Below are 13,812 nucleotides of genomic sequence, written 5' to 3' on the forward strand. Positions count from 1 at the left end.
CCTAGCAACAAAAATCTTTTACATATTTAAGTACAGATTTAAAGTTTTTAATTTTAAGTATTGATCAAATAGGCCTTTATGGATATATAGGTTGTATGTATATACATGTGCATATACATACTTCTCTTAGGATAGAGATGAACACATTGTCTTTAGTTTTGCAGCAGTGTTTTTTTCCTTATAAGAAGCTATCACAAATGTAGGTGTCAAACATCTTCTGAATGAACAAAAGATTTGTTCAAAATCCTATTTAAGAGACAGTGAAATGAAAACACCACTAGGCATATTCACGAGAGCACCAAACCACACAACCCAAACCACTGGACAGTTTTCTGCAGCACTTATTTTGGCATTCAGACATCTGCTTCTGAAAGTCCTAAAAAGGGTCCGTGTGAGGATGACCATCTGTGTCACCTCCGGTCTTGACTTAAGAGGGCTGAAGATTTTAGAAGATATATCCATTTACAGAATATATCCATTGTTGCACGAATCCTAAATGGTCTTATAATAAAAACCCAGAGCCAAATATTGGAGTAAATGCTGAAAGATCAGAGGAAACAAGCCACAGCCGCTTCTCACTTTGCCAGCTCCTCAGCCTAAAAGGGGAGATCCTGTCTCCACGAATTCTCAGACTGAATGCCTCTGAGTCCTCAGCCAAAAGGGCTCTAATTCCTGTCTCCTCGGGCCTTATGTTCCTTTCTCTGCCCAGCCATATCACTTCCTGTCTCAACCTTCCTAGTGCTGGGAATGAAGGCCTGTGACTCCCAAGTACTAGGATTAAAGGTGTGTGCCACCACTGCCTGGCTGTTTCTCTTTTAAACTGGATTAATCTCTTGTAGTCCTTGGTGGCTTTGAATTTCTAGAAATTCAGACGAATCTCTACCTCTGCCTCCCCGAGTGCTAGGATTAAAGGTGTGTGCCATCACTGCCTGACCTCTGTGGCTAACTCTGTGGCTGGCTCTGTCCTCTGATCTTCAGGCAAGGTTTATTTCTTAGATCACAAATATAACACCACAATCCATATCACTCAATCTTTTTTGGAGTCATGCACATTTTATTTGAGGGCTTAGAACTCATACCAACTAAAGTTATGAAGAAACTAAAGGTAGGTTGATTTCCATAATTTCTTGCTGTTTAAAAGTAAATATATATAAAAACTGGGTTTCATTATGCCATTTCCATACATGTACATCATTGTACTTTGCTCACAATTCACCTCCATTACCTTCTCTTGTCCTCCACTATCTCTACTTCCACAGACCCCTTCCTACTCCCAATTTCAATGTCATATATATATATATATAGTAGATTTTTGTATATGTTTAAATTTGTGTATGAGAGAAATGTGTAATATCTGTCTTTTCCCCTTTCTCTTTCTATATTCTAGATTTTAATATACATTTAAATTTGTGTATGAGAGACAGAAACATGTAATATTTGTCTTTTTCTCCTATTTCTCTTTCTATAATCTAGATTTTAATATATTTAAATCTGTGTATGAGAGAAACGTAATATTTGTCTTTCATTTATCCCCATTTCTCTCTCTGTTTCCATTAGTTTCCCTCGTTCCGACAAGTAGTACTGTCGTTCAAGTTGTATGTGAGTGTGTGTGTGTGTGTGTGAGTGTGTGTGTGTGTGTGGTGTAGAATTTAAATTCTGCATATGAAAGAAACATGGGCTACTTGGCTTTGAATCTAGCTTTCTTTTTGCTTAGCATACAGTTATCTTCAATTCTATACATTTTCTACAAATTACATAATTTCTTCTTTATGGGAGAATATAACTCTACTGTGAATACAAACTACATCTTCTTTATTCACTCATCCATTCCACTTACTCTTATTTTGCCTTGTACAAAATTAGTAATATCTTCATTTGAATCAAACACAGACAAAGTCTTCATGATATTTTGTTCCAACCACTCCCAGTGTTTTGTTATTTCTTCTCTGTTGGCCCCTGATTAATAATATAGAGAAGAAAGATTCAAGGAAAACTCCTTAATAAACCTTCTCTTGATATTTAAACAAATTTATTTTAAAAAGAAATAAAACTATTTAGTCACTTTCACAAATGAGAGCTATATAGAAATAGACATATTTATTCTCTATTTCATATGAATATATGAGCACAAATAGCAGTTATATTTATTATAGATAGAAAAATGCAATACTTAATGAAATGAGAGAAAAGTGATTATGACTTAGAAGAAATATAAAAATTCTGAAAATAAGATAACAGTAATTAGTGCCTAGAAAGCAATCATTATCTTAAAAAAGAAAACACGTAGGAAACACACACACACACACTTTACCCCATGGTCAAATAAAACTACTAGCATTGTGTCTAAATTCTTCATGGCTGAAAATGGCAGGCATGTGACAGTCCTTCGCATTGCTGTACAAATGTGGACTTTTTACTATGGTTACTAAACATACAAACCCTTTGATAAACAACCAGTCCATTCGCTAAAAAAATTAGCGAACTCCCAGACATTGCATGATGGAAGTCAGAAACCCTGTGGCAATAGTAAACCATAAGATCTACTGCATCAGTCTCAGCTGTCTTATTGGGGGTCGTATTAGATATTGTTATTTCTAGGTTTTCTTTCACTTATAGAAACTTTCATTATCCAGCCCCACCCCTCCCATTACCAAACATCTTTAAAAATCTTCCTAGAAATGTAGATTATACAAATCTCATTAAAAAAATAATCTTGACTTCACAGAATATCCCCATGATATATAGAGAGGACCACAGCTAAATTTTATTGACACTGCAAAATTGTTCATTTTCCATAATCCTGTCAGACTTTTATTCATGTTATAAGAACTACATTTATATATCAGTTTCATTTGCAAGAATGATCACATTTTACCTTTTTAAAGTAGAAAGGACTTTTTTTTCAAAACCATTTTGGCTAATCAGCTTCAGAATTGAGGTTACAAAATTCTCTTAATCTTATCTGCATTCAGTTTTGATAGAATGTAATTTAAAAGAGCCAGGAGAACAGACTCAGAAGGATGACTAAAGGAAATTTAGAGGGGAATTTCTTTCAAAGTCACACAACCTAATGTAATTGTATGCTATATGTTCACAAATATGAAGTCTACAAATTCATGTGCACTTTCTCAAACACATACACACCCACTTTAGAAAAGAGGGGAGGAGAAAAGAAGAAAAAAGTCAATATTAAAAAGGCCAGAATCGAAAATCGAAGATTCTAGTTTTGTTCAATATCACAAGGGAAATGAAATGACATGGAAATGAAAGACAAATATTACACAGTAGTTGAAAGTATTCTGATTTGTATTATTAGGAAAATTCATTATAATCTTTTTCCCACACTACCCACAATATACTCTGTGGAAAGGTCTGGACCATCTGGGTATGAAGGATTATATAGCACAACCTACAAATCATTCCTCCATATTTCAAGGTTACAATGCCTTTTGAGAAACATAAGGTATGTGAATTAAAAAAATTCAAATGTCAGCCTTCTACTTTTTCAGGGAAGAACCTTTAAGTTTTGGGCTCACATTAAACTCCATGTTCTAAGTATCTCAGTGAAAAAGAAGAAAAGGAGGAGGAGGACGAAGGGAGGAGGAGAAAGAGGAGGAAGAAGAACAAGAACAAGAAGAACAACAAGAAGAAGAACAAAAGAAAAAGAGAACCTTGATATTTAATAGGGAAGGTCCAATCTTCCCAGCAGTTTGGTAAGGAATTACTAAGTTTACAAAAGGTCTCAGTTAAACTGGGCAGTGGTGGCACATGCCTTTAATCCTAGCACTCGGGAGGCAGAGGCAGGCGGATCTCTGTGAGTTCCAGGCCAGCCTGGTCTACAGCGTGAGTTCCAGGAAAGGCTCCAAAGCTACAGAGAGAAACAGTGTCTCAAAAAACCAAACCAAACCAAACTAAACCAAAACAAAACAAAAAGGTCTCAGGTAGCAATAACACTGACCAAAGCATGCTCAGAATCTATATTGCTTGACCACATACTTCAGGATTCTCACATCACTAGATTTTTAATCTCCCAATAACCTGTAATCATTCTTAAAACAGAGGTGGTATCATTATTCTCTCAAAGAATAGTTGCATTTAACTTGCTTCCAAATCTCAAAACAACTGAGGAGTATAAGTAAATTTGAATATTCAGTTTTCTTACATACAAAGCACTTGTAGCAATGCTTAGTGTACAGTGACATTCAATATTAGTGATTTTGTTTTTAGATAAGGATATCTTATACATTTAAATAAGATTAAAATCTTCATTATAAGAATTTTTAGTAAAAGTATTTTCATTTCTGTAATTATTAACTCTTCAACTTGGAATCTGAGGCTCAATTTGTTCTATTGTAATTATCTTAGTATTTTGATCATATTTGAACTGCAAGGCTTTTTAAACTATCATACTTACCACATGCAATTGACAAGTAAACTTGAGAATCTGGTGTCTGGTGTAGGATGCGAAATGGAGCCACTTTAGCAGTAGAATCTAAGACAGAATCAAGAGTCCCAACTAGAAGCCCTGTTGTAATAGAAAAGAATTGTTAAAATAAGGACTTTACAGGAGATTAAAAAAATGATTCAAATGACAAATGAATTAACTTATTTTTTAAAAAAAAATCTACTCTAAAGAGTCTTTATTGAGACTTTTTTTCTTAAAATAAATATATATGGAGGATAGGGAGATTAGTTCAGTCATGGACCTGAGTTCAATCCCCAGAAACTACATTAAAAATGTCATACATGATGGAACATATTTTGTAATTCCAGCACTGGAGAGGCAGACACAAGTTGGGTCCCTGGGGATCATTGGTTAACCAGCCTAGCCTACCTAGTGAGTTCCAGACCAACAAGGGGGAAAAAAGGTAGATGGCATCTAAGGAACAACATCCAAGGGTGTCCTTTAGCCTCCAAGCACATACCCACACATATAAACACCCACATCTAACCAGACATAATACAGACCAAACAAAAAATATGTATTTGGGATGGAAAGACTAACCTTTATCAATATAAGTCATGTTTGAGAAAATAATCTATCAATAAAAATATGTGAAGCTTAATTGTCCACATATCTTATTTGCAGTACTTAACTTCTATAAGAAGGTTGTGTATTTATTAGACAAGGAGGTAGAATCTAGTACCAGAGACTATGTGCGAATGAATTCTGACTTTGTCACTTACTCCAATTTGAGCTTGATAAAGTGATTTCTACATCGTGATTTGTAAAGTAAGGAAGACAAAAAAGAATCAAGTGCAAAAGGGTATCATAAAGATGAAACGAGTTATCACTTAGTGCAGTGGTTCTCAGCCTTCCTAATGCTGCCACCCTTTAATTCAGTTCCTCATGTTATGGTGACCCCCAACCATAAAATTATATTCATTGCTACTTCATGACTGTAATTTTGCTAATGTTATGAATCATAATGTAAATATCTGATATGCAGGACATCTGACATGCCATCCTTGTGAAAGGGTTATTCAACCCCCAAAAGGGTCGCAAGCCACAGGTTGAGAACCACTGACTCAGCACTGCTCAGCACACAGGGAAATATTCAACATTAGTTATTTTGTATCGTATAGGAACATCTTAAATATGTAAATAAGATAAAATTATCATTATTAAGAATGTTTCAGTAAAATGATTTTCTTTTCAACAATTCCTAATTCCTCAATTTTGAATTCAAGGTTCTTGCTCAATTAGTTCCATTGTAATTATCTGATTATATTCCCTACTACTTCCTGGAACAAAATTTTCTGTTTTCTTAAATAGCCAGCTAATTTTTCCCTTAGGGTCTTTGCTGAACAATTATCTTTTTACTGAGAAATGTTAACAAAAGTCTTCTAGCTAAGTGCAGCTAATCCAAATTGCATATTTCCTCTAAGATCCACTCCCCTTATGAAATCTTTAGTAGCAATGCCAAGCAATAATGTTTTCCCTCTTCTCTGAATACTTATAACACTTAAACTCTATACTACATAACTGAGTATTTACTTACTAGGTTTGTTATTACAACTGCTTTCTAAGTGTTTCATATATAATATGTGTACATCCTTATCTAGATTATAAGGGCTCTGAGAATAACTAGATTTCCTACCTCTGGGTTTGTATGTTAACTTCAAGTATAATAGTGCATAAGGTGTTACCTTGACTGAGCCATGGAATGGCTCAAATATATACATCTACTTTTCCATTTTGAAAACTTTGGTTGGCTGAGTGATGGTTTTGCTCTATGAGCATTTCTTTTTAATTTCAGCATATATAATTTCAAGGAAAATTAAAAACAATTATAAACCATGCTTTTGGCTCTTTTCCTAGTTTTACCCACTTGAAAACAGTTCAGATTTCAAATTAGCTTTCATTGAAAATACAAGTAGGGTGGCATATATGGGACAGGAAAGCATTACAATCATAAAGGGAAGCAAATTAGAGAATAGAAAATAGAAAGGGAAATTTGACTCAGCTGAAAAGATAGGAGTGTGGATATGGGACTAAGCATAAAATAAAAAGGGTCACAAGTGTAGCATAATGTCAGTTAGTAATATGACCAAGGATTTTGATAGTGGGAAAAATTCTCAATAAGGATTCCTGTGGGTTGGAGAGATTGCTCAGTGGTCAAGAGTACTTGGCTGTTCTTGCAGAGGACCAAGCACCCACATGATGGCTCACAACCATCTGTAGACATGCACGTGGTGCACAGACATACATGCAGGAAAATCACTCATGTCCATAAAATAAATCAATCAAAAACTTGTTTGTTTTGACTTTTGTTTTATGAGAAAGAGAATGAGAGTGAGAGAATGAGAGAGTGCATGGAGTTGGGTGTGTAGGCAGGTGAAGAGAATCTGGGAGGAGTTGGATGAAGGAAAGAATATACCAAAATATATTGCACACACATTAAAAAACAAATTTTAAAGCCGGGCGGTGGTGGAGCACACCTTTAATCCCAGCACTCGGGAGGCAGAGGCAGGCGGATCTCTGTGAGTTCAAGGCCAGCCTGGTCTCCAAAGCGAGTTCCAGGAAAGGCACAAAGCTACACAGAGAAACCCTGTCTTGAAAAACAAAAAACAAAAAATAAATAAATAAATAAATAAATAAATAAATAAATAAATTTTAAAAAGAAGTATACATGACACCACTGTACCCTAACACCAAATGTCCAGCCCTGAAGATATACATGCAAATAACATTATACAAACTGAGCAGGTTATATTTAAGAAAAAAATATACATACACATATATAAACAATTATTTAAAAAGAGCCAATAAAATGGAAAGAAAGCAAGGAGAGGTACATGGTAGAGTATGGAGAGAGGAAAAGGAAGGGGGAAATGATGTAATTATAATCTCAAAAAGAAAAATTCTTTAAATAAAATAAAATAAAGTGAACTAAAGTTTTACTTATTGACATACTTCAAATTAGGATAGCACCCTGCAGTGGGCTTAAATTAAGCCTCTTTAAAATTGTATAGTGACAAGCTTTTCTAGTCCATATGGTAGGTATTCCATCCCTTATATAAGAAAATGAAGCAGAATTTTAAAAAAGACGACTTCTGCAATGGCAGCATGTAGATTATAAAGGAAAGAAATTATTTGATATGGTCAAAAGCTAGGATGTCGTTTGGGGATGGAATTGATGGCAGAGTGCTTGCCTAGCATGCATGAGACCCTGGGGTTTGATTTTCACCAGCGCTAAAGGAAAATAAAAGTAAGGTATGAATTGAAGATTTTATTGAAGCATCAAGAATCAGAAAATCTAGACAGATACTATTTCAGAGGAGATACTGGATAAGAGACAATGGGAATAAGAGAGAGAGAGGAGATGATTATACTTCAGCTAATGAGGTGGGAAATATCAGAGGATTTCAGCATCACAAGAAAGATAATTAAGCATCAAAGTGGTTGCTTTAAGAAGTGAGACATTTGGTCAAGGGTAAAGATAAGAAGAGCTAAACATATGCAGACAGTCTTCTAAGAGTAATGTGAGTGAAATTACTCAGGAAATGAAGAAAGGGAGAATGTTCTCAATTTGAAGACAGGAGAGTGAAAATATTCAAAAGACAAAAGAGTAGTAGCAAAAAAGATAAAGGAGACTGGCTGAAAAAAATCAATCCATGTGTATCCATACATATATGCATATGACAAAGTTGTCAGGATAAAGACATTAAAACTATTTTTTTTTAACAGAGCAGAGGACCGAACCCAGGGCCTCGCGCTTGCTAGGCAAGCGCTCTACCACTGAGCTAAATCCCCAAACCCACAAACTATGAACCAAAGGCTGAGGGGCCCCCAACTGGATCAGGCCCTCTGAATAGGTGAGACAATTGATTGGCTTGATCTGTTTGGGAGGCATCTAGGCAGTGGTACCAGGTCCTGTGCTCATTGCATGAGTTAGCTGTTTGAAACCTGGGACTTATGCAGGGACGCTTGGCTCAATCTGGGAGGAGGGGACTGGACCTGCCTGGACTGAGTCTATCAGGTCGATCCCAGTCCTCGGGGGTGACCTTGATCTGGAGGAGGTGGGAATGGGGGGGTTGGCTGGGGGAAGGGGAGGGGGGCAGGAAGTGGGAGAACAAGGGAATCTGTGGCTGTTATGTAGAACTGAATAGTATTGTAAAATAAAAGAAAAAAGAAAAAAAAAGAAAATATCACTGTTAATAATTTCACGTAAATAGCAAGTACTTGGGAGTGGGTGACAGCTTTCACATTAAGTGGGCATTCATAATCACGTATTTACTGCCCCCTTATACCACAACAGACATAATGTCTACTTCATTTCCTAGTCTATAATTGTGCAATAAATTTCATTCATCAATTATTATGTGCTAATGGGCTGTGTAATATCCTTTTAGGATTTTATCATAGGTATTTTATTAAAATGAATAGATTCAATTACAGAAAAAAAAGAAATTAAAACTTATGAAAGTATTTACTAAAAGTTGGACATGGGGGTGCACACTTGGAATCCCACCATTTAGGAAAGGCAGTAATTTAAAGCCAGCTTTGGCTATATTACAAAGTGTGAGGTCAGCCTGAGCTACGTGAGGTCCTATCTCAAAGGGGAGAAAAGTATTTACAACAGGCCAGTTTGACACTTATCTTCCAAGAGTTTAATTTTAAACAATGTTTGGAAAAAAAGAAAAAAATATAGCTGCAAGGAAAGCTATTTATTTATTTATGTATTTATTTATTTATTAGATTTTTAATAAAACTAGTTCAACTGTTATTTCTTTATTCATGCACATTATAAAAGGTAATTTTAGAAGAATTGGTAAAAAAACAAATGGGTCAAGTTTGGCAGAAGGAACAGTGGCAGTGTGGCCGTCTGAGGAGGAAGAGAAGACAGACAGGAGAGGACACAAAATCATTTCCAAGTGACACAACACTCCTCTGGTAGGTTGTGACACTAGGGACAAAGTGGTCAAAATCACTGACAAGAGAGGTTATTATTATTATTTTGGCAACAAAAATGTTGACGACATTATGTCTTACATAACATAAAAGGAAATTGTTAGGATTTTATAAGTGCATGAAATTAGGCAGTTAATATAAAACTATGCAACAAGTAATTTGGAAGCTAGCACTAGAATACATTTCTAGTCACTTAGGGAACTCTTCCAGCTCATTAAGCTGTAATCATCATCAAGTCCCTGCAAGTCATACAGGAATTAATATGTGCCAATGTCTGAGTTCTAAAAGTACAAGAAAATAAGCAAGCAACTTTGGGTTGCTTGTCCATAAACACAGAGGTTCATCATTTGCCTGCCTGAACATCATGGGAAACCTCTGTAACTACCACAAATTCACAACAGACTAGACACTGTCAGCTGCATGGCAGAATGAGAATAAATATAAAGATACTCAATTATCTTTTTAATGACTATAACTAAGATATCCACCAATGTTACAGATCCCAGTAAAGGTCCATGGGTTTTGGTAGCATCCTGAAAAACAATTACACCCACCTTCTTAAAGAAATAAGTACATTAATTAATGTGAATTATGTTTTTTTTTATTAAATGCCACAGTAAGATTACAAAAATGCCAAGTTACATATTTTTTAAAAGGCACTTTTTTATGAACAATACTTACTATCCACAAGCCAATCTTTTCAGCTGGATAAAGAACCACAGACTTTGGAAGTGGTAAACATCCTGACTGGTCATAGACTCTAACCTCTAGCACATGTACTTCCTATACAGCATCCCTTGCCTTTACTTCACCAAGGCTGCCTATTTCTAAAATACAGAAGGAATTGTATTTCCAAAGGTTATAGTCAGGGCTTGTTATTTGGGTTTATGATCTGTACATAGAGCTCTGTGTGTAGAATGACTGCTTTGTTTAATACTCTGTTGTCAGTATCTTAAAATCTTTATGATTTAAAGGGCCATTTAGTTTTCACTTTGCAGTTAGGTCCCACCAACTACTTGGCCTATCCTGGATATAGTGGTTAAAATTGTCACTCAACCCTGACTACTAAGCCAGACATGGTGGTTCCTTTCTATAATACCAATACTTTGGAGATAGAGCCAGGACAGTCACAGGTTCAAGATTATCCTCAGCTACACAGGAAGTTCAAGACCAACTTGGGCTACCCGAGACTCATCTCCAAAACAAGCCTACCTCAATACCAGATAAGGTCTGAACATACATAGACCATTATATTATAGACTCCATGAATCTTTTTTTTTGTTTTTTTCTTTCAGTATCCAGGGCCTTGTGCATGCTAGGCAAACACTCTACCACTAAGCAACATCTCCAGTTAACCCCCATGGTTCTTTTAATGCAGCCTAAGATGGCTAGCTGTTTTGGACACCACATCATTATTAAATTATGCTTGTGATAAAAATACACTGATTCTTTTTATAAATGTAAGCACTGATCTAGGTATTATTTGTACAGTAGAAATGATTTAAATATATATATTAATATTTACATGTACCCATTTTAATTTTACATTATAAATTTCTTTGTTCAAAAATGAAATATTTTAATAACCTTTAAAATTTTAATATTATAATTATATCATTTCTCCCTTCCCTTTCCTCCCTCCAACTCCTCCCATGTTCATCCCCTTGCTCTCTTTTAATTTCATGGCCTCTTCTTAATGTTGTTGTTATTGTTATGGTTGTTGTTATGTATGTGTATAATTACATAATTACAACCTGTTTAGTCTGTAAAATGTCACTGGTATGTGTGTTTTGGGGGCTGACCATTTGGTATGGATAACCAGTTGGTGTAATCTTCCCTAGGAAAGACTGTTTCTCCTACTCTCAGCATTCTTTAATTGCCAGGAGTTCTTTGCATATTGAGGCTACAGTCTTTCCTCCATCTACTTCGGCACGTCTACAGTTGCTGTCTTCCTTGTTCAGCTCATGTTTAGGCAGTCATGTTGGTGAGACTTCATGGGTGTAGTTTGTGACATTTCCAAGAGACACAAACTCCCTGCTCCTCTGGCTCTTACAATCTTCTCACCCCCTCTTCCGCAGTGATCCCTGAGCCTTAGGTGCAGGAGTTGTGTTGTAGATGTATCACTTAGGACTGGGCTCTATACTCTGCTGTTTGATTGGTTATGTATCATTGTTTTTACCCGAGCACTCCAATTTGTCGAGATCTTTCTAAATCTTCATTATTTTTTATGTTCCATGATAATGATCTCAACCCAAACTACAAATTTGAGTCATTTAGAAGAGTTTTAAAACTTAAGTTTTGAAAACACTGAAGCCCAGGGATTATGATTTAATTAATCTTTCATAAGGTTGTTATTATTCTTTTTACTTTTTATTATAAAGTTTTCAAACACTAAATATAAAATATAACAGAACCTCTCTGTATCCATAATCTAGTTCCAATAATTATCAACATTTGTATTTATTCTTCCCTCTAGAAATACTTTAAATTAAATCCAAGTCATCAATTTCTCCACCAATACACCAATATCATTTAGTTGCTTTTAAATGTTTCTCAGTCAAATATAACAGGCAGCCAGTGTTAAGAACACAGATCTGGGCTGGTGAGGTGGCTCAGTGGGTTAGTGTATTTGCTGACAAATTTGGGTATCTGACTTTGATCTCTGAGACACATGGTAAAGAAGAGAACTGACTTGCACTTGTCCTCTTCTCCCCCCCACCCCCCAAATACCACAGTAAACTAATAAAATTTAATAAAACGTATATAGATCAATGACATTAATTGTCCCTTCCATTTTCAGATACTTGCAAATTTGAAATGAATGTCTTGTTTCTGTATTGGATCAATGATTGTGATAAGCAAGGAATTATAAAAGGTTGAATGTTAAAGGAAAGGCCATTGACACAGCTACAGTTTAAAGCTAATGCTTGTGATGGCTAATACTGGCTGTCAACCTGACATATGTAGGAAGGAGGAACATCAATCGAGGAATTGCCTCCGTCAAATTAGCCTGTAGGAACATCTGTGGGGGCATTTTCTTGATTGCTAATTGATGTAGGAGTACCCAGCCCACTGTGGGCAGTACCATCCCTCGGAAGGTTGACCTGGACTGTATAAGAAAGGGAAGAGTCTGGGAGCAAGCCAGTAAGCAGTGTTTCTCCCTGGTTTCTCCTTCAAGCTCCTGTTTTGGGTTTCTGCCTTGGCCTCCCCAGATGATGGACTGTAAACTACAAGATGAAATAAACCCTTTTCCTCCCCAAGTTGTTTTGGTCAGAGTGTTTTAGCATAGCAACAAAAAAGCAAACCATGATATGTTCATCACCAATATGCGAGTTCAGTACACAAGCTACTGTGTACCATTTTTTGGCAAGCAGCTCTGTTTATAAAGTAGATTGAGGGCACTGTGTAAGACAATACTGCTCTATCTGCAAAAGAATAATGTAAATGAACTTTCTAATTACCAATAAGATTCATTTCTAATCTATGTAAAATGTTTGGTTATAAATTTTGTCCATAGAAATAACTGCTGTAACCTGACAGCTGATTCTTTAATCGTAAGTTGCCATACTTACAAAGTCTGGCCAGTACACCTTTCCTGAATTTTTTATAATGTCAACCTCATTAAATGTTAATGAGAAAACTAATTAGTAAACTGCCAATGCACTTAGTAAAAAATATATTCAAATACAAGAACAGTGTTTTCAACAGAGGTTGTACATTTTCCTGATTCTATTATTTTGCTACCAGATCTAAATCCTCCAAAAAGAACTGTGAGTGCTTATTTTAGAATAACCCAATAGCCACATGGCATTTTGAAAGCTGCCAATTTTACATGAAGCGCTCTGGAAAACAGTTAATAAAAATTAATTCTTTTTTAGGTTGTGTTTTTTCATCCTTGAACATTTTAAAAGACATATACTTGAAAACTAGAAATTTTTACATGCACACACATTTCTTTCTCTAACTGAAATCTTTATTGACTAAAAAAAAAAAAGAAAACTTTTTTGTTGAGGCAGGATCTCGCCACAAAGCCCAGAATGGCCTCAAAAATCACAGATTCTCCTGTCTCGGTCTCAAAGTGAGAGGATTGTAAGTGTATGCCACCATGCCCAGTTAGAGCTCTGAACTGTTCTATGGAGGCAACTGCTGTCACATACAGGAGTTTATAATGTCTTATGGGGTTAAAAAGAGTTGGTTAATTAAACCTAGTTACATTTCTTAACATTAAAATATAGGAAAATAGGATGATTCTTAGCATCTTTGTTTATAAACCGTACTATTTAAGACACATATGTCAATGTATCAAAAGACTAATGCAAAAATTTAAGTAAAATGCAACACCAAAATTCCTAGGTGTAAAGCAGAAAGCATGATAGCAAATGGCCACACTAGTGGAA

At 35.6% G+C, this 13,812-nt stretch overlaps 1 protein-coding gene across 4 annotated transcripts in view; it reads right to left on the reverse strand.

Annotated features, from left to right (window-relative positions):
• The window catches only part of Tbc1d8b (TBC1 domain family member 8B), an 80,729-nt gene that overhangs the window by 58,304 nt on the left and 8,613 nt on the right, over positions 1-13,812 (reverse strand). For all 4 annotated transcript variants that reach the window (XM_006970318.4, XM_015992345.3, XM_015992354.3 and 1 more), the window contains exons 2-3: positions 4,415-4,525; positions 1,838-1,956 (exon numbers count right to left, since the gene is read on the reverse strand). In XM_006970318.4, coding sequence (XP_006970380.1) covers positions 1,838-1,956; positions 4,415-4,525 — 230 coding nt within the window. The remainder of the gene's footprint in view (positions 1-1,837; positions 1,957-4,414; positions 4,526-13,812) is intronic.

The sequence above is a fragment of the Peromyscus maniculatus genome, chromosome X, assembly GCF_049852395.1.
Source record: "Peromyscus maniculatus bairdii isolate BWxNUB_F1_BW_parent chromosome X, HU_Pman_BW_mat_3.1, whole genome shotgun sequence".
In the NCBI taxonomy this organism is placed as follows: domain Eukaryota; kingdom Metazoa; phylum Chordata; class Mammalia; order Rodentia; family Cricetidae; genus Peromyscus; species Peromyscus maniculatus.